Source organism: Sorex fumeus, unplaced genomic scaffold (genome assembly GCF_029834395.1).
Source record: "Sorex fumeus unplaced genomic scaffold, SorFum_2.1 ptg000054l, whole genome shotgun sequence".
In the NCBI taxonomy this organism is placed as follows: Eukaryota; Metazoa; Chordata; class Mammalia; order Eulipotyphla; family Soricidae; genus Sorex; species Sorex fumeus.
The window spans coordinates 7919963-7942091 of record NW_026606111.1 but is presented as its reverse complement, the minus strand read 5'-3'; the positions used below and the strand labels follow the sequence as shown (position 1 = coordinate 7942091).

Sequence of the window (22129 nt, the reverse complement as noted above, 5' to 3'; positions counted from 1 at the left end):
AGAGCTCAGTTATCGCGGGATCCTCCGGCTGCGGCAGCTCTTCCCACAAAGATCTCGCGAAAGTTCTTCCAACCTTTCCAACGCAGCCTCTTCCCTTCCCTCACCCCACCCCAAATCCGTCCTTCCTTTCTCGCTCTCGGTCCCCAGAATTATTTCCCGTTTCCCAGGCCCCTCCCCCCCCAGAACGCACCGCCCCTCCCCACGTCTTCCTAAGAGCTCCCCACCCGCCTCCGGGTTCCGAGTCCAGCCCGGAACCGGAAGCTCGGTGGGCGGGGCCCGGCGGCGGAAAACGCAGCGGAGCCGGAGCCGGGGACTCGGCTGTGGCCGCAGCCTCGGTCCCTTCCGCCGATCGCCGTGGCTCCAGGCTGAAGGTCGGTGCGGAGGCGGGTGGGCGCGGGTCTCCCCGGGAGCGTCGGGGCGGCAGCCTCCCCGGGCCTCCCGGGCTCCGCGAGAGATCATGTCTACAGCCTCCGCCGCCTCCTCTTCCTCCTCCTCTTCTGCGGGTGAGATGATCGAAGCTCCCTCCCAAGTGCTCAACTTTGAAGAGATCGACTACAAGGAGATCGAGGTGGAAGAGGTGAGAGCGACCACCCGACTGCTTCCCGCCTCAGTAACTGGCGGACAGAGAGAGAGAGAGAGAGAGAGAGAGTGTGTGTGTGTGTGTGTGTGTGTGTGTGTGTGTGTTTGGGGGGTTGTCCCGGGGGTCTCTTTTCCCTCCGCCCCTCAGCTCCCCCCACCCCCGAACACGCAAGCACCTCAGGTTGACCCCGCCACAGCGGCGCAGGAGACTCCCCTCTGGTCCCCTCTGGAGTTTTGCCTCAAGTCCGGTGGTGCCCAGGCTTGGCGGGTTCCCCGCTCCCGCAGGAGGATGAGCCGGTGACACGACACGACACGGGGCGACTCTCCCGCTTCTCACAGCGGCAGGCGGCAAAGTCATCCCCGGAGCCCGTGGCCGTCTTGGCGTTTCGGGCTCCCGAGACACCCAGTATTGTGGTTCGGTGGCAGGGGCTGTTGGCTCCGGCCGTTCCCCGCGAGTGCCTACTGGGCTGGTCAAGTCCATCGCTGGGTCGAACCGAGTCAAAGCGGACACCCCCCCCCCCCCGCCCACCTCGGCCCCGGGTGGCTTTGGTCGCTGCCTGTGGTAGTGAGGGGGGCGTACCTGCCGTCATCGGGCAGGTTGAGTTGCCTGAATGATATGCTCGGTGACCCCCTGGGGTTTGTTAAGGAAAGCCGGTTCAGGTTTATGGGTTAATGATTTCGCTGACAACCAGAGTGGAATTTTCGAGCCAAATAGGCAAGGCTGCTTTTCCAAGTGTTACCAAGTAAGCTGTCTCTACGAATCCTGACAGTTCAAAAAGTAAAAAAGTGTGTGTGTGTGTGTGTGTGTGTGTGTGTACATCTCTGTGTCTGTGTTTTAATGACACGCTTGAGAAAGGGTTAAAAGAATTTTGGTTGGAAATGGCATTTTTGTTAACCATTTACCAATGGTGTATCATTTTTAAAAAGAGAGATCATAGCCCTTGGCATGATGTCAGACTCTAATATGTTCTATATTCTAGACTCAAAGAGATGTCTGTATAAAAACCCAAAATTGTTCTTAGCTAGTGGCAAGCAAAAAGTAGAGAACATTATCATTCAACAGATAAACTTTGGAAGAAAAATGGGTTATCAGATTTTGTTTTACTGCATAAAATAATCTCGGAGGGCACTGAGAACCACCTGGTTTTTTTCACCGGAGATATAAGTGTGAAGAAGACCACCTTTGGTAACCCAAAGGTTCATCCCATCAGCTGTGCCACATCCAGGTGATTTCCAAGCACGTTTCCTTTGACCTAAGCTTCCCATAACTGAATTGGGGATATTGATTTCATTTCGTCTCATCAGTATGACAGATTCTATTAGACTCTACCTTGGTGCCTGCACTATTACTAAGAAACCAGTTCCAGAGAGGAACAGTGACCTGCTCTAAGGTCACATTGCTAAAAGAAGTTCCAGAGTTTTGAAAAGGGAGGTGAAGGGGAAAGTGAGAGATTGTGTGTTATGTTTTTTTCTATGTTAAATTCTCTTTGCAGAAGTGGGTAGCTGGTACAACTTTCATGGGTAATTTTCTTATTTAAGAATAAAAATTCAGTGAGTCAGTTTGGAAGAATTGCGGTTTTTAAAATAAATGTTTACGTCTACTTTGTGGAGAGCTGCTATGCTTGTAGACTACAAATTGTTATATAATGATAACTTGTATTTATGATCTACCAAATGTTTTCGCGGACTTACATAATTTCATTATTACCACTTGAGTTTCACACACTACTTTCTAAAACTTTTTGTGATTCTTGTAATTTCAGAGAACTGAAAGTTAGGCAGGAAACCTGTAATCTGGCTGCTCTTCTCCCACAGCAATTTATTTTTTTAAATTAGGTTATTGTTTCCAAAGACCTTTCCGTTTAGTGTTTCATTCTTTCTTACTATATTTAAACTAGGTTTTGAATACAGTGCCATAGATGGGAAAAGGGCACTTAGATGATTTATCTTTGCTTGAAGACTCTTCTCTCAGAATGTCACCTGGCTGGTGCCTTTTTGCTCTTCAAGTACCACTTCAAGTATCACTTTTATAGTTACTTCTGAGCAACCTTGATCTTGTCAGTGCTATTAGTCCTTCAAGGTACTTAACAGTAACTAAAATTGTATATCCCCAGCAAAATGTGCTTTCTATTCATCTGTAACTCTAATGGCTGGCACCTATTACTATTTCATATTACTATTTAAAAAATTCTAGAAATATTTGTTGTCTGTGTAAGTGAAGTTATCATAGCATAAAATTGAGGATTTATTACCTGTCTGAGTCACTTATATTACATGTGATCATACTAGAGGTTCAAGTATTTTAGCTAAAGCAGTTATATTAGAAATAAATTATCCGCTTTCCAAAAGTTGATACCAGTAGACTCCAAATAATTAACTAGCAGGTAGCTTTGTTCAGCAAAGGTGAAAGGTGCTGTAAACCACATTTTTTGAACTTTCATATAACTGCAGCAAGACAAAACCACGTTCACGTAGTTGTTTTTAATTTTTTCATTTACATAGGCAATGCAGCATCCCTAGAGACAAAATGATTTTGTCTTAAAGAGAAAAATAGAAAAAATAGGCAGCTGTCCATTTTTACAGTTTTAGACTATACATATATAAGCAGGTGATAATAAAGAAAAAACTAATTTGTGATGTTTTGAATAAATTGAAGCTATTGATTTTTTTAGCCAGTTTTGGAAACCCAAAACTATTATTGAGGTCTTCTCTATGAAACTTAATGGCCATTGACTTCAGTAGATATCTGGAATGGTTTTCACAATGAAGAGGTGAGATAACACCACAGAGATAACTGTATTGTGTGTGTGTGTGTGTGTGTGTGTGTGTGTGTGTCTTAAAAGGTGACATGGGCATATTATTTTAAAGAACAGACAGTTATTGGGACAGATGTCTTAATGACAACTTTAAAGGACTGCATGAAAGTAATTTTTTTTTTAATATGAATAACCAAAACTTTACTTTCATGTTCTGAAGTCTGTCTTGTCAGCAGATGGCAGTTCTTCTCGGCCACAGTTTATTAATAGATACTGAAGTTCTGAAATAGTTGGAGGCTCAAAGTCATAACTAATAAATGTAAGATCTGTGCTTGTTTTGTCATGTTCCCGTTTTTTTAGCAAGGGCTTTGATAGCATAGCCAGGGTCCATTCACATGCTTCACAGAACAGGGTCAAACCAAACTGACAGCTATAGTCACTAAACTAAAAATAACATGAATTGGGGACAATTATGAGTTTGGGAGCTGGAAAGAAAACTTAATAAGCTGGTCTAGGATCTGCTTTGGTCCCTAGTCCCCTAGTGATCCCCCAAAGCACAGAGCTGTGAGTAGCCTCTGAGCAGTGCTGTTGTGGCCCCCAAACAGAACAACAACAAAAATTATTTCATAGTAAGCCAAAGCACATATGAGTATATCCTTTTCCTTTTTATTTAAGTATGTATTTTCTTTTTTAAAGTAACTTGACCAGGATGAAGGAATAGGAGTCTTTAATCCAAAGGAAATTCATGTTTAAAGAAATTGCGTTCTTTAAAACACACCAAATTCTGGTTTTGATTTTTGTGCCTTTCAACAGTAAACTCTGGAAATATTCTGTACACCATCTCATACTCTTGTTTTACTTTTAATCCAGAAGTTAAATCTTTTACTATATAAAACTAAAGTGATAGACCCAAAACCAAGAAGCCTAACCCATTGGAAAGGGAATGCATATCATAATAGAATTAATCTGGGAACATTTTAATTTAGAAAGCATTCATAAATTTAGAAGTCAATATTTCTAAATTAACTTCCCTTTTAAAACCAAAGTCCTCTTTGCATTCCTCTCTTCTATTTTTATAGATAAGAGATTGTGAAAAATATCTGAAATATTTACTTCTAGTTTCCCATTTTGGTGGATGTATGAGATGCTTTTAAATTTGATAGATAGTTTTTGAATATGCTTTCGGTGAAAATGAATGTGGGTAAAGCAGCCATTCCATATAATTAGAATAATATTGTGTCAAAGAAACTTAACCCTATTGAGACATAAATGCAAGCCTAAAAGCATATTTTCTATATGAACTTAGAAATTGGTATAAGTAAATAGTGGCTTTCTTACAGTGATTCGGAGTTGGAATGCTAGGTTTCTCATTGTTTTCCTCAATTATTGGCGTATCTAAGCTTGCCCTTTATGATGATCTTTCCTACTGACTTAGCCACGGGTCAAGAAAAACATTGGCTGGCTCATAAGGATTATCCTTTCTCCTTGTCCTAAATGGTGCTCCGGAAAGCTTCCACTAGTGTTAGTCACAGGGGAGGGCTCTTTGGTCTGAGACAGGGCTGCTTAAACTTTTTCCACTCATGATCCCTTTTGCCAGAGAAATGCTCTCAGACAAGTCATGTCAAAAACACCTTAGATTCATCACACTTTTGATTTTGAATTCATTTTGGTCAGTGCACATTCAGAAACTTTTTGGTATTGCCAGATTTGTCGCCACCCACAGTTTAAGAAACTGGTCTTAAGATTTCCTCTGAGAATACTTTCTTACTACTTACTGTGTCTTTAATATAACCTAAATACTGTCATACTTAAACATCAAGAATCATTTGAAGGTCTGTCTTGTTGAAGCATTGCTATGCTCTCTGCTTTATTCTTGGCTTCTGGTTTGTTTGCTACCTTACTGACTGTTCCTTGTCAGTTTTTGCCAGTTCCTTCTTTACTGCTAGTGTTCTGGGTGTTGAAGAGACTTCAAATCCCCTCGTGTATAAATAATGTTTGGTGGTCTCATCCAATTGATTGACTAGAAATACCGATTAAATGCTGTGACTCTCCCAGGTTTGTATCTCCTGCCTGATTTTCCCAGCCTCTTGTTTGGACTTTAAAAAAAAAAAAACTGCACTTAAGAAATCTATTTAGCATCTTGAACTTTGTGTGACTAAAGTAGAATTTTTTGTTATTTATTAGGTGAGGGGTGTTGGTCCACACTTTCAGCCATGCTCAGGGCTGTTCCTTGCTCTGTGCTCAGGAGTAACTCCTGGTGATGCTCAGGGTAATCCTAGTCATGTGGAGATAAAGCAAGCGCCATAAAGCCTATATTGCAATCCAAGTCTTCATTATTTTTTTTAACTGCTTGCACCATTTTTAAATCTCTCATTATGCTGTTGTTCAATATAGACTATCTTTGATTCATATCTTTTCTTACCTTATTGTGACAGCATGTAGATCTTTAGCAAACTTTTAATTCTGAAACATTAGATGTGCCCATTTGTCAGGCTTTACCTTGCCGGCGAGATACTCTCGGTAACTTGCCAGGCTCTCCGAGAGGGGCAAAGAAATAGATCTCGGGTCAAGCCGGTCGGCCGCTTGCTAGGCAAACGCCCTACTCACTGCTATCACTCCAGCAGATGTGCCCATTTGTCTATCCCACTACAACCTTGTCCTCACCACTCTTTGCATTTTTTTGCTTGGGCTACTGTTAGAGCCAATGACTTGTTTTCTCTGTGTACTCTTCCCTACAATACGTCCTTCACATAAGAGCTAGAATAATTTTTTTTTTTTATGTAAAGCACATCACACCTTTCTGCAAGTGTCTCTGGTTGCTTTCACTGTACTTAGACTGAAGTCTAAACTCCTTGTGATGCAGGGAGCCATTCAAGATTCAGTCTATGTCTGTCTCTCTTCCCGTATCTCACACTATTTTTCTATTATTCCACTATGTACTGCCCACAGAACACTCTGAGTATTTCTCTAGGTCACTGAAATGTCACTGTTCTGAACAATGCCTTTGCAGAACTATCTAAAATTTGGGAGAGGAGGTGTGCATACATATATGCAAACACACACATACAATACATGCCTTAACACGGCACTTAGTAAACTGCTGTATCCTTTGTAAATTTATATTGCTTCTTTTTGTTTAAAATAATAGACAATGTGTAGACATAGAGATATGTATTCCTTAAAAAATATAAGCAGTAAAAGGATTTGGGCTTGATTCATGATGTCATGGTTTCCTAGGATGCTGCTATAGCCAAATATTAAATACCAAGTTCAAATATTGTTGTATAGGAGAGTCTTTTTTCCCCCTCAGAGTGCCTTATTTTGTTGGTTCTTGTGTCATTCATATATCAGATTAGTAACTTTCTCAAGTGCCCTTCTCATTTAATTTAGCTCGAAGTGTCTACCAGAGTCTTTGTCATCTCATCTTACTGTTTTTCATGTGACTTTTGGGTGTTATCATGCTGCTTGGGATTGAACCCATGGATTCACACTTGCAGTGCATGAGATCTGCTGCTGAGTCATATCTCCAGCCCTGCACATGGTTTTCTTTTAACATTTTTGTCTCCATTATCTTCTCTCCTCCCTCCTGCCCCTCTCACTAGAAAGTAGTTTTTATGTCAACCAAGGCTTTTGTCTTATTTGTTGCTACAGCTCTCGTATCCCCAACAGTAGCTAAATATAGTAGACATTTGAGAAATACTCCTTTAAAGGTGTAAACAAGTGGACGTCATTGTTTTCTTGGCATAAGCCTCACTCTCATGCCTTGAAAGCAGGACACCTTCCCTGTTTTCCTCTGCTTCTGACTAGCCGTCCCCCTTGGAGTGTCATTAATCATCTGAAATTCAACTGGGCGCAGCTAGATCCCTCTACTGAATCCTCAACATAGGCTATAGCACTGCTCTTTAAAATGTTTTAATTCTTTAATTTTTTGTTTTCCATTTCTCTCGGTGTTTGTATTACCATTTTCATGTCCTGTTGGGGCTGTGGAAACCTCTATGTATCTCTACTATCTCTGCTGCCACTGTTTGTATACATTTATAGCTCCCTCTGTTTTATGAGGCTGCCTCTTCAGCAGGATCTCGTGAAGAGTTCTTTCTGCGCTCAAATTCTTAAGCCTAACCTGGAAAGGGGAGGGAGTGACTATGTCTTTAATTACTATCCTGAATTCTCAACTTTGGCCCTCTTCAGCTTATATGTAAAAATTTGTTCAGGTATTGTTCAGTTTATTTTCTACCTTGCTTTCATTTCAAGAAGGCAAAGGAAAAATTTTTTTTTTTTAATTTTTATTAGTGAAACACCATAAGGTACAGTTGTAGACTTACAAATTTTTGTGCTTGGGTTTCAGTTATACAATGATCAAGTACCCATCCCTTCACCAGTGCCCATTTTCCACATCACGGGTCCCAGTATCCCTCCCACCCCCCATCCCTGCCATCCCACGCTGCCTCTGTGGCAGGGCATTCCCTTTTGTTCTCTCTCTCTTTTTGGGTGTTGTGGTTTGCAAAAGAGGCATTGAGTGGCAATCATGTTTTGTCTTTGTTTTTTTTTTTTTTGGTACCCTTAATTGCTCTACATTTATACCATTTGAAAAAATGGGATTTTTTTTATGGGGCCACACCCAGAGGTGCTCAGAGGTTAGTTCTGGCTCTGTGCTCAGTAATTAAACCTGATCAGCTATATGCAAGATGAGCATCCTATCCATTGTACTATCATTCTAGCCCCTGGGAATCCACTTTTTTGATACACAGAACTTTATTCTTTAAACACTGATTCTGTTGTCATCCTTTAAAAAAAAATTCATAGCAAATATCCTATACATGTGATTATTTATGTAATCTTGGGTTCTTGGACTTTATTTGCATTTTAGACCCCTTGCTTTATCATACATATAAAATGCCTAACAGCCCTCATTGGGTGTGGAAGTTTTAAGGTCATAAACTCCCATCTTATTAGAATACACCTGTTTCATATTTCAGAATGTTCAACAGAACTTACTTTCTCAAGCAAAAGGGAAGTTTTTTATATCCTCATTTGCCCATTATTTTGTTTCCCATGTTTTTAAGTAAAAAACTCAAGAGTCACAGGTTGGGAGATGTGTACTGAGAGTAGACTATAGACTGAACATGATCACCACTTAATACCTGCATTGTAGACCACAACACCCTAAAGGAGAGAGTGAGTATAAAGGGAATCCACCTGCCACAGAGGTGGAGGGAGGGGGTGGGGGAGGAATACTGGGAACACTGGTGGTGGAGAATGGGCGCTGCTGAAGGAATGGGTATTCGATCATTGTATGACTGAGACGTGAGCACGAAAGTTTGTTAGTCTGTAACTGTATCTCACAGTGATCCATTAAAAAATTAAAAATTATAAAAACAACAGCTCAGAGTCAAGCATCATCTTATCACTAGGTGGCACTTTTGCTTCACAATTAGTCATATGCACCTAATAATTTTTTGTGGCAGTGTATAATCCACAAGACAGATGTTTGGAATTTCTGTATGGATTTTCTTAAAGATGGGAAAGTGAAACAGGAACACCAGCCTAAGTGCCAGTTGCTTTTATGTGTTTGTAAATACATGGTTACAAATAAAATACTTTGTTATGTCATAGTAATATATCATAGTAATATCATAATGATAGGCTACTGTCCATCCATACTTAGCCTAAAGTTGCCATAAAGTTGAAATTTGTTTTAGGGCCTGTTGTTTCAATTTTGTCTGCTGGGGAGGCATACCTGGTAGTGTTTGTAGCTTACTCTTGACTCTCTGCTGAGACATCACTCTTGGCAAGGGGTATAACCCAGGGTGGCCTGTTCAAAGCAAGTACCCTACCCACTGTACTGCTGCTTCAGCCCTAGTGGTTACTGGTTTTTGTTTTTTTTTTTTTTTTTTTTGCTTTTTGCGTCACACCCGGTGATACACAGGGTTACTCCTGGCTCATGAACTCAGGAATTACTCCTGGTGGTGCTTGGGGGACCATATGGGATGCTGGGAATCGAACCTGGGTCTGCTGCATGCAGACCCTCCCTGCTATGCTATTGCTCCAGTCCCTGTTTACTGTTTTTAAAAGTATTAAACATTAATCGTTTTTTTTTTTTAATGTATTGCAAGTTTCAGACATAAAAACACTATTGTGAGAGCAGTGAAACTCTTGGTACTCATTAGTTAGCTTCAGCAATAACAGTACATGGTCAATCTTTTACTTTTGAATAACTTGACAAAATAAGATCTATTTTACACATAAAATTCACCCTTACCCAACTGTGCATCTGTCACTATAAGCCAGTTTTTAATCATGTTCATCACTTCTTTCATCATTAATATTTACAGTCAACTCCAGTTTCCACTTTCAGCCTGAGGCAACCAGTGATCAATCTTCTCGGTACATATTTGCATTTTCTGGACATATTAATATCACTGTCACTGTTATCCCATTGTTCATCGATTTGCTCCAGTGGGCCCAGTAACATTGTGAGACTAGTTTCTGTGTTTGGCATATCAAATACGTCATGGGTAGCTTGCCAGGCTTTGCCATGTGGGCGAGATACTCTTGGGTAGCTTACCAGGCTCTCCGAGAGGGGTGGAAGAATCAAAGGCAGAGCAATTGAACGTGGGTCGGCCCCGTCGGCCACATGCAAGGCAATCGCTCTACCTGCTGTGCTATCGCTCCAGCCTGGACATACTAATATAAATGAATCATATAATATGTTGTCTCTTGTAGGATAACATTGCCACAGGGAGCTGGGACTTATCGGTTACACCCATCACAGTGCTCCCAGAGTCACTCCTATTCCTCTGTTTATCTGTAAACTCTTCTCTGTGCTCTCCTCCCCAGCCAGTTAATCACCTTTTCTCCCTGATCAGATTCTGTTAACTTGTAAGATCAGATCCTTCTAAGGACACTGAACTTGTATTGTAAATTATGTCTTTTGCATAGTTTACCTTAAAGCAATGTCCTTTCTGTATGGACACAGGAAGACAGTTAATATTATGCTTTGTAAGTTGGGAGTTGATTGACTCCGAATAATATTTACTCCTGGGCATCTGCTTTCTTGACTCAGTTGCCCTTAGTTTCTAGCACCCCCAAAGCAGGGTCCCAACGAGGGACTGAATGGACCCAGGGCAAGTTGTGAGCTACCCTGGCATCAAAATGGGCCAGGCCAACGCGCCACAATACTCAACTCTATGTTGAGGGCATGATCGTGGACAAATGATGTCATGATCCAAAAGTAAGTAATGACGAGACTAGGACCCTACTGGGGCTAGGAAGACTAACCTGGCCTGAGGATGCAGAATATTTAGTGAAATGTCCTCAGGAAGAATGAAACTATAAGTTTATAATCTCTTAATGTGCTTATACAGAATGACATTGCTGGAAATATTGGAAGTTAGATTTACTACAACTATTTAAGTAGATTACTAGCTGAGGAAAGAACACACCTTTGTTAGGATCCTACCCTTGAAGTGATCTCCTAGTAATCTGGAATAATCTCTTTAGATGAGATTTTATCCTTGAGTTAATCTCCTTGAGTGGTTTTACCTCTCTTTGTTGATCCCACCTTTTTTTCACCACCCTACGTGGTTGCTATATAAACTAAGACTGTAGGATCTGAGGTGGAGGCTGAGGCTCGGGCTCAGGCTCAGGCTCGGGCTCGGGCTCGGGCTCGGGCTCGGGCTCGAGCTGTGGCTCCAGAGGGCAGAGTCAGAAGTGAGAGGGACTCAGGCTTGAGAGAGAGAAACAGAAGGGAGTGAAGATTGGAATAAACTACAATTGATACCGACCAGCTTGGCCCTCATTCCTCCCTTCGCCTACCTCACCATCAACCTCCCCGGGGTGAGGGGAGCGATGTGAGACTACCGAATGTAGGCGGCGGGAGAGATAGAGCACCGCTGGACTTTTGAAAACACACATCCTCTGTGTCTGACTTCTTTTACTTAGCACAGTGTTTTTGAGGTTCATCTATTCTGTAACATCTATTATTGTTAGATAAGTTATAATTCCCTTGTTTAACTAATATCACACTTCATTGATTTCACAGTAACCAGTATTTTCTCATCTATATTTTTATCCTTTCTATTTTCTATCCCTGATGAATTATAGAAAAAAAAACCCTGTTTAATTGTGCTGCTTTTTATTGCTCTTAACAAATATAACAAAGAACTATTACCCAAGCCAGTTTTCTAACAAAGGCATGTGCTCTCTTTGTTTTTTGCTAATTAGCAGTAAACTACTTTTCAAATTATGGTATTTAATTGCTTTCTAGATAATACTGTAGCTCATTTAATAGAGTTTACCATATTGTAAATGTAAGCTATGCTTTGGGGAAACAGTTTTACAATTCTTCCAACTTTGTTACCATACTAAACCCTCCTCTCCACCCCTGCCCAGGAACCACTTGCTCTCCACCACAGTTCGTTGACTATCTTAGCCTTTGTCCCTCTAGTGATCTCCCTTCTGAGTAGTTCTGAAGCATGGGTAAACACTTATATGTAGTGAGAAACCAAAAAAAGTCATGACTTCATTTGGGGGAGGGCAAAAGATGGGGGCCACATCTTGTGGTACTCGGTGACTGTTTCTGGCTCTGTGCTCAGGAGTGACTCCTGAGTGGTGCTCCAGGTGCTCTATGAAGTTCTGGGATTTAAACCAGGGCTGGCTGCATGCAAGCCTTATGTCCTGTATTATCTGTCTAGCCCCTGTATGGCTCATTTTATTGAGTTACCCAATTTATAAGTACATTCTGAAACTGAACCTGCATTATATCTGAGGTATACTTTGATTCCAGTGTTTCCTTAAAGAGACAATACTCTGCATACCCCTTCCATTCTGCCCTATCCAAGTTACTGGAATGACCCACAGAGGCCATAATAACTTAAGGTAGTATTACGTTAGTGGGTACTTTGTATTTGTTTGCTTAAGGAAGGTAAGTTTCCCGGGGAGCACTGAGCAGGGAGCAAGGCCAAATAAGTTTGGAAACATCTCCATTCATAAAGCTATTTTTAATTTTATAACTAAGATAGCTTAATATATTCATTAGCTATTGCTGCTTTTTGTTTTTCCAAACCTTCATTTATCGTGCTTGGTTGTTTTTTTTTTTTTTTTTGCTTTATGGGTCACACCCGGCAATGCACAGGGGTTACTCCTGGCTCTGCACTCAGGAATTACTCCTAGCGGTGCTCAGGGGACCATATGGGATGCTGGGAATCGAACCCTGGTCGGCCGCGTGCAAGGCAAACGCCCTACCCACTGTGCTATCTCTCCAGTCCCCTATCTTGCTTGTTTTTACTTTCTGTTTCCAGAATTCTTGATTTTGTTTTTGGTTTTATTTCAGAAAATTGAAAGTGTCTAAACCACCTATTTTTTGTTGTTGTTGTTGGGTCACATCTGGTGGTGCTAGAATTAACTCCTGGCTCTTGTGCTCATGATCAGTCCTGTGAATTCAGGGGAATATACGGGATGCTGGGGATCAAACCTGAAACAGCTGTGTGTAGGATAAGCATTCTACCCGCTCTACTATCACTCTGTCCCAAAAACCATACATTTTGTAAGAAAGAGAAGAATACTTTACTATATCTGTACTATTTCTGCTTTGGGCAGCACCTAGCTGCTTAGTGATCTCTGCTGGAGGGGCTGTGGGGACCCTCTGTGTGCCAGGGATGAAATCCAGGTTGGCCAGAGGCCACAAAGCAAGTCCCTTACAGCTCTTTTATATCTCCAGCCTAGTTTTCATCTCCGTTTATGAAAATACATACTTCTCAGGGGCAAGTGAAAATCCAAATAGTGATTTCTTTGTAAGTCTTTCATATTGACTAATTGCTGTATGTACGGCTGGATCTATTTGTTTTCTGATTTTTTTTTTCTGCTTTTACATAGGTTGTTGGAAGAGGAGCCTTTGGAGTTGTTTGCAAAGCTAAGTGGCGAGCAAAAGATGTTGCAATTAAGCAGATAGAAAGTGAATCTGAGAGGAAAGCTTTCATTGTAGAGGTAAGTTGTGATTTCGTTTCTCATTTCAGGTGTTCTGTGAGTTGGGGGTAAGTGGGGTTTCTGAATGTCATTCTTTATATACCTGAACACCAACAATCTTTTTAAACCAAATTTAATGACAGAAGAACAGTTTTCATTTATGCTCTTAATTCTTATGAAAAATTAGGATTGATGAGACTTAACTACATACAGGAATTCATTTTTGAATTAAAATGTACTCTCATTCATAGTAATTCAGATCTATTTCAGGGCATAGAATTTAAAGTTTAAAATAGAAAAGAAATGGTATTCTCTTATAGTATCTAAAATTACGAGGGAGGATTTTATACTTTGGTTTCTGACTTTTAAAACAGTTGTCTAAATGAAGACTTTGTTGTTTTCTTATTTCCCCTGTTTTCGTTATTGTAGCTGTAGTGGAGCACTGCCTGCATACTTGATCACATGGTACTCTGGCTCTCAGGTGATCCAGGAGTTACTTGACAGTATGAAGTGGTGCTGGGAATCACATATAGAGGGCAGATACTCAGCCACAAAGCCACATTTTCAAGCACTAAACATGGTTATTTTAAAGAAAAATTATTTAAGCTTTTCTCTTTTATATTGAGTTTCTTCACTTGTTTTTTCGTTCATTTAGTGAAGAATTCAGTTATTACCAAATTATTGTATTTTTAGGTTTATTTTAAATACTTTTGTGCTGGCTTATATATTAGGTCACAGTATTTCATTAAATAAGAAAATTTGAGTCACATATCAACCTCACTGATCAATGAGTAAGAAAACTCTTAAATGTTCTGAATTTATATCTGACTTTATTTAATCATAATTTCAATATATATATCATGATATCTTAAAATATATTAACATAGAAAAATAGTTTAATTGTGATATGTAGATTTGTGATTAGGTGGATGGATTTAGAAGTTCTGAGTAATGTCTTAATGTCATATGAAGAAAGAGAACTAGTAGTATATATGTATACATATATATAAACATATACATACACACCTTAGTAATCTGAACTTCGTCTTGCTTACTCAAGATTTTTGTATATAATTTCAATGTAGTCATATTATGTTATAGTTTCAAAAAAATTTAAAAATATGTGTTAAATGTTAGGAATAAAAGCGCTTTCAAAAGATGAGTGAGGAAAAAAAAATCAAGTTTATCCATATATGTAATTTAAAGAGCCTCCTATCAAATTTTTGTTTCCCAGAGAGAACTACTTTGATCTCATCCCTTAATTGTATCTGGCATTCCCCAATCCTGAGACTGTTTACCTTCTTTATAGAGTCAGTCTCTAATTTGGGGGATGAAAAAGAGATAGTTACTGAACTGTTTGAAATCAGGGAAGGGATCTTTTAAAATCCTAACTTTAACCCATGCTCACTCTTTTTTAGCTTTCTTGCATAGGTTCTACCACTACTTCCCAGTCTTCTGGAGCTTCTGTAAGATAAACCAGGTTGCTTTTCCATTTTTGTCATTTCCAGTTTAGGAATTGGCTTTTTTCAATCTGTTGTGTCAGATTTTTGCTTTCTTTTAATATACTGTTTTCTCATTTCATATTCTCTTCATCCTTTCTAATTTATGCCTTGCAAAAAATTCCCCAACTCTTATTAGTGAGGTTTGGGGAGGGAGCAGGAAGAATACTTCAGTAATATACTCCCTGAAGTTTTTTTGACAAAAGTTATAATAAGATGAAATATAAATATATGTAATACATGAGTATAATAGCAATATCCTTCTGTTAAGAGCAAGATTTCAAATGTTGAGTGCAGAAAGAGAAAGCTTTCTGGTAGCAGTAAATAATATGAGCCGGCAATACAGCTTAAGTAATAGAAAAAAGTGAGGAAGGAGCTGGGGGCAGAGGGCAGAAAAGAATAGAGTGGGTTGAGCAGAAAGAAAGCAAAGAGCATTTTGGGGCAGGGGTTGGGGGTACCTTAATAGATATTTAAGATGTTGTGTAAGAGAAAGCCCAGCTCCCTCACAGAACTCAGTATGAATCATTAGATGAAGCACAATTGAAGTTGGAAGTGGAGGAACCATTTAAGAGAGGAATTCTTCTATTCTTTTTAGAACAGTGACTTTGGTCAGACTTACTAAATTCAAGAGATGTAAGTAGGGAGTAGGGAAGAGAGTACAAGTGCATAGGAAGTGTGTAACATTAAATCAGACAGGCTACAATTCAGACCCTGGCTGCCGCACATATCTTCTAAGTTCCAGGACCTGACATTGAATAAGTAGATTAAACGATCGCTATGCAGATGATGATGGCAACAATGACATGGCTTCTTTGGGCATGACAACAGCTTAGTTCACCCCTGGTACAGTCCGAACTTGGCTGGCAAAGTTAATTTCTTCTCTGTATTGTGTGTTGTTCATAAATCCTGTTCTAGGCTCTGCCCATTGTTTTATTTATTTGTTGACGTGTCTGTCACCCAACTAAACTATGAGAACTGGAAGTCAAGTTGCTATTTTGGCTAGGGCTTAAGACAAATGAACCTATCTGATAGTAAATTGTTGAATATCAAACTAATGCTTGGTATAACCAAAAGGTTTTAATGTACTGTGAAAAGTTTCTTGAAAGTTAGCTCTTTTTCAAAGAAATCTTCATTTGTTACAGCTCCGGCAATTATCCCGTGTGAACCATCCTAATATTGTAAAGCTATATGGAGCCTGCTTGAATCCAGTAAGTTAGTTGATTTTTTTCATTGTCATCTGTCAGTAAGAAATGACATAACAGGTTTATGGTTTGTGACGCTGTCTTAATCTGTTATTTAATATGTATTGCTGAACAAAAACTGTAGTACTTTGCATAAAGTTTACATAATATTTGAGGTATGGATCGTCTAGCAATACTATATAAAGGACTTAATAGGCTTTCTTTCTTTTTTTTTTCTTTTTTTGTATGTGGATGTTTGGACCACACCTAGTAGCATGCAAGGCAAGCACTTGACACAACACTATATTATCTCTTTGGCACTTCTTTTGAGGTATTTAATATCATGTGATTATGCCTACTCTTGAGCCTGTAAAAGAAAGTCCCCAAAACATGTGGATCTTGGTTTTTCTGTGCCTTTACTCTGTGAGAGAAGTCATATTCTCTAAGAGAATTTTCTTAGTGAACTCCCAACAAACAGGTTAGAGATCAAGAGATGTCCTTTTCCTCTGTATTTCATTTCGCATAGTAGATGTTCAAAATTATTTTTAGTGCTTTTAATATATCAGCAGTTGATTTTATAAAATCAGAGGTTGAACTTGGTCTCCCCTAAGGTCCTATATCACTGTGGTTAATTATTCTGTCATATATTTCCTTTAGGTGTGCCTTGTGATGGAATACGCAGAAGGGGGCTCTTTGTATAATGGTGAGTGTCATTAGACCTGTCTTTAGTAGAGTGAAATAATTGAAAAGCTTTTAATATAAACCCTAGGTTACTTAGTGTTCTCCACAATTTACCCTCAGAATCCCAATGGATCTAATTAAAAAGAGTAACTGTTAAGTTAAAGATCAAAAGTGAAAAGATAAGAATGCTGCATTAGGATGTGAAACTTAGAAATCTAAGTATATCAGCCTTTTAAATTGATGAAGCTTCTCATAATATTAAATGCATTTAAGTAAACTTGCTTTTCAAATAGATTCTTAAACCTCTTCAAAATTCTAATTTTTAGCTGAGCCTTCTCACCTCAAAACTAACCATATCTATAATTCACTTCCTTAATTTTTTTTCAGAAAATAAAATGATGAAAACTGTAAAACTTTAAACATTTTTGTAATAATGAAAGAAATCTATCATTTAATCTTTATAGAACAAAGAACAAAGCTAACTCCCTAACAAACACCAGCCCTACATGCAAATGTGTTCTTTTGCACCAATTTTATTTACAATTTTTATTGCTGCTCCTAATTGTTAGTGGATATCTAATACCCATGCTTTATTTGATTGATCTATTTCCAAAGTTTTTAGCTATTGCAGAAAGTATAATTAAAAGCATCTTGATGCACATGACTATGTTTCCTTTTGTACTGTTGCTCTTGCTCCTGATATTGTACCATCTCCTTTGTAACTTACATTATATGAAAAATTATCAATCTGAAAAGGTGCTGTAATCTACATAAATTTAACTTAAGTATGTGTATAACATTTAAGGCCTACTATTAAATGTTAAATATGAAGCAATTATCCACTTGAGACTTTTAGATCTTTGTATTTAGAAAAGAATACAGAGCACATTGATAAAGCATATGTGTAGACATGAGCCCAGTCATGTTCTCTGATTATGTTGCAGTCACCTTGTGTCTCCTTTTGTTATAAGCAATAAAGTTCTTTTTAGTTTGTGCCTTTCTTTTGCAGTGCTGCATGGTGCTGAACCATTGCCATACTACACTGCTGCCCATGCAATGAGTTGGTGTTTACAGTGTTCCCAAGGAGTGGCTTATCTTCACAGCATGCAACCCAAAGCTCTAATTCACAGGGACCTGAAGCCACCAAAGTGAGTCCTAAATATTAATTTGATTCCCACCTCTCTTCTCTCTCGCTCATTCATTCACTCTCCCTCTTTCTTGCACTGTCTTCATTCCCTCCCCTACACCCCATTTCCATTTAAGCTGAAAGTTGCAAATGCATTTCCCTTTTGGCTTGGGTCAAGCATGGTAGGGTTGGTGGGGCGGGGAGGTGAGGGGCAGATGTTTCATTTTGGTACGAAATAGTTGGCTCTTGATTTTTATTTATATTTTTAACTTTTGTGGTACTAGCTACTAAGCCCAGCCCTCATATATACAAGGCAGGAACTCTACTGTTCATTTTCATCTCTGGTCCCAGGAGTTGGTTTTTGTTTCAACCTTCATTTTTTCAGTCAGTTATCTAACCTTGCATTTTAAAGTGTTCTCATTAGTAGGATTTTTTTATATAATCTTAATTTTATTTTTAATAATTTTTTAGATTGACTTCTGGTCACTGTTATCTTATAATCTTATTTTGAACTGCATTATATGTATTGCTACTCCTAGACCATTCCATCAGAGCAGAGACAAATCGGTCTTGTTCCCTGCAATGTTCTTCACAGCTAACATATCTACACATAGTAGACATTCTACAGGAATTTACAGAGTGGTTATTATTTGCTCCTTCAGAGCAAGGCGAAAGGCATTTCTGGCATCTTGGTAGGAATTGAAACTATTCTAGATTTTTCCATATTGAGAATTCTGGGACTTTGAAAGAATCCAAATTCCCTAAATAAGTACTTTAAGTGACAGAAACTTTAGGATAGGGGTTTGTTCTTATGGACAGTCAACAGAGGAAAAGCGTGGTATGTATTTTCCCTTTTCTCTCAGTTTTTCCCCTTTTTCCCACTTGTGGCAGTTTTTTTTTTTTTTTAAATTCCCCATATGCCTCCCTCCATACACCACATCAGTCCTCACATAAGAGTTTTGCTCTTAGGAAATCAGTCCCAGTATAGATTTAAGTATTCCATTTTCTTAGTACTAGTTTAAAACATTGAAGCATTCCTCCTGGTTAGAACTTCTCACTTTCCTGTCTAATCTGATGCACTCTTGTAATCAATGTTCTCACTCATATGCCTTATTTCTGCTCCCAGATTGAGACCTTTTCACCTCTTACTAACACAGAGTTATCAGAACAAATCAGAACAGACTCCTAAGAACTGCAACAAACAAACTCCTAAGAACTCAGGAACAAATTGATTCATAATTCAGAGGATACTGGTGAGTGTCAGGCACCAGTATCCTTTTCTCCCAAGGAGCCAGCAGCCAGTAGAAGCAGCTCCCCAGAATATATCTTCAGTATTTGGATACATATATGGGAATAGGAAAAGGAATGTCATATGGGAGATTGTTATGGGCCGGGTTTAGGATTGGCTCCCACCCATATGCCATGGTCAGGCAGTGATATAGCCACATGTAATTCTTCAGAAAGCTGAGAAATAATGCAATCTCCTAAGCCAGAAGGGAGAGCAAATAAGGCATTGACTAGTTCATGTACTAGGCTAAAGAGTCTTATTTTGGTTTACTACAAGGTCAGTAAGACCAAAGCAGATTTGTAAATCTTGAAGCCACAGTATGGAGTATTTTACAATCTAGGATATATATGCATATTCATGCACATAGAACTAAAACAATTTTTAATTGATATTTAATATTAGTAGAGGTGATTCACCTAAATTTGTTCTATTATTTTTCCATTGTCATTTGTGATTTAAGTTTCTAGATCAGTGTTCTCAATTCTGTGGTCTAGATTTAATGACTAGGTTTTTGCATTCATTTTGTCAAACCTTGATTGGTAGATTAAATGCAGGGGCACATAATTTGGGAAGGTATTTGATTATTTGTTGTCTATCCACTCTCAAGACACCATAATGTCAATCTGTAGAGATTTTATTAACCAGTGTTTGTTTAGTCCAAAAAGATAAAAACATTTATGAGAGTTTGGAGAGATAGTACAGTGTGTAAAACTCTTGCCTTGCAGTGACTGACCTGGATTAGATTTCCACATTCCATCTGGTCCCCTGAGCACCAACGGGAGATGATCCCAGAGTGATCCTTAGTGAAGAGTCAGGAGTAAGAACTAAGTACTGCTAGATGTGACCCAAAAAACAAAAACAAATAAGGTAAATACATTTAGGAAAAGTTTAGGGATTTGTAGCAGGAGACAGAAACCTTAGAATCTGGTAAAAGTGTCACAGAAATTGCATAGTAACATTCTGCTCAAGTGTTTCTATTCCTTTGTATATCTTTAATTATGAATGTGATAATGCTCTTAAAGTTTTTTTTTTCTTCTCCTTTTTTTTTAAACAGCTTACTGCTTGTTGCAGGGGGTACAGTTTTAAAAATCTGTGATTTTGGTACAGCCTGTGATATTCAGACACACATGACCAATAACAAAGGAAGTGCTGCTTGGATGGCACCAGAAGTGTTTGAAGGTAAATGGCACAAGCATCACTGATGATCTGCCTTGCCTCCATGGAAACCCATTATGTATTTGTGACGTTGCCATATTGTCAAGCTTTCCTATCTGTAAAATACATAATTATAAAATATTCATGAATGTGTTGGGAGGTATTAAATAAGTATAAATTTAGATCTTAATTTGAGCACAAAATTTAAGTTGTCTAGTACATTCTGTGCAAGATCAAGCATATGTTACAGTTGAGCTTAGTTTCTCTTACATTTACCTTAATTACACAGTCACATTTTTATAACGTCCAAATCAATAATCAATCATGATTGTTTGCAGGCATTTATACAGATTGAGGGGCAGAGTAGGAGGGGAACACAACGACATTTGAATTAGCCACCATACATGTCCTAGTGTTCGAATTCTTATTTGAGCTCTCCTATAATGTACTTTTGACATCGTTTAATTCTACATTTTTCACATTTTTGTTGGCTATTTCATTGGTTTAAATTACTTTCAAATATAGTATTGAAGTGCCTTCTACAAAGTATTGCTAAGAATAAGAAGACTTAACGATGTTCCTTAGAGAAAATATATGCTACCTAATGTTCATTGAGGTATAAGTTACAGTTGCCCAGGAGTTTAATATTAATGAGCCAATATGTTTTACACAGAAATGCATAAATTAAGAGTATTGGTCAGTTGACAAAAATGTTGAGAAGATACTCAAGGCAGACTCGCTGTGAATTTCTGCTAGGAGCAGATGATTCAGTATTCACAATTCAGCATTCACAAAATTAGAGATTAACTGCCAGGAATAACAAGAATCAGTTGTGCTTTTTTTATTGGTTTCCCAGTAATGAAAATTGATAGTATAACATTTAAATGAGTGTGCATTAGTATAAATGCAAGTGATTGGGCAGAAGTTTGTTGCTAAGAAGAACAAATAAATGATATTTACTTTCTTTTCCACTTCCATATGTCTGATGTTCTAAAAAATACAAATTTTCATACTAGACATTTATGTAAATGAACCAAGTTATTTTTGAAATGAGAAAAATTGAAGATATGATACATATATATATTATATATTAGTAAGAATGCCCATAAAATTCGGATGTATTCAATAATCAGATTCTGGTTATAGCAATTTCTTTTATTTTTGATGAATTAAAAAATTTTTGTTTCTTTGCTTTTAGCTACCTCAGAGAGAGAAATTTTCTATGCATCTGGTCACTTGAATGGAGCTTTTTGCAATAAAATTTATTTTTAAAGTTAGTGGACAAGTGAGTGTTAAATTATACAAAATTGGAAAATGTTTTCAAGTTCATAGAACATATATAGTGACATTGTTTTAAAATTATTTCTATACCTTTCTGTGAGTTGAAATGACAGTATTACTATAGTATGGAGAGAGTAAAAGATTTTTTTATATAAAAGAATCCAGAAATAAGAGTTACTGTTACTTATTCATAACAAGGCTTTCACAATTAGGTAGCATCCCAAATATCAGCACCTGTAGTCCAATTTAGATGTAAAGGTCATTATAATGCTACATTATAAAGCACTGCTGAATGGACTTTTAGTACACTTATTAATAATACATCAGTATCAGACACTATAGTAATTGTTCATTCTTATAGAGGGTTATTTCAGGAGAGTGTATATTTATTGTCCCTACTACCTGCTATTTTACTAATCATAAATCTTACTGTTTCATCTATATGCTATAAATTTGTTCCCCATAATTTTTATTGCTTACAGCTTATTTTTAAGTTTGCAAATTAAGAATTTCATCTCACCAGATACTGAAAAATCTTTATACTAAATCAGAAATTTCTTGTGCTTTGATAGAGTAGTGCTATCCATCAAGAAAATGAGGAGGGGAAAAGAAATTACAGA

At 38.3% G+C, this 22129-nt stretch overlaps 1 protein-coding gene across 2 annotated transcripts in view; it reads left to right on the top strand.

Annotated features, from left to right (window-relative positions):
• Positions 1-276: 276 nt before the first annotated feature.
• Positions 277-22129, top strand: part of MAP3K7 (mitogen-activated protein kinase kinase kinase 7) — a 63043-nt gene continuing 41190 nt past the window's right edge. For both annotated transcript variants that reach the window (XM_056125161.1, XM_056125160.1), the window contains exons 1-6: positions 277-577; positions 13209-13319; positions 15940-16005; positions 16636-16681; positions 17669-17807; positions 20128-20252. In XM_056125161.1, the coding sequence (XP_055981136.1) occupies positions 458-577; positions 13209-13319; positions 15940-16005; positions 16636-16681; positions 17669-17807; positions 20128-20252 (607 nt within the window). In that variant the 5' untranslated portion in view covers positions 277-457. The remainder of the gene's footprint in view (positions 578-13208; positions 13320-15939; positions 16006-16635; positions 16682-17668; positions 17808-20127; positions 20253-22129) is intronic.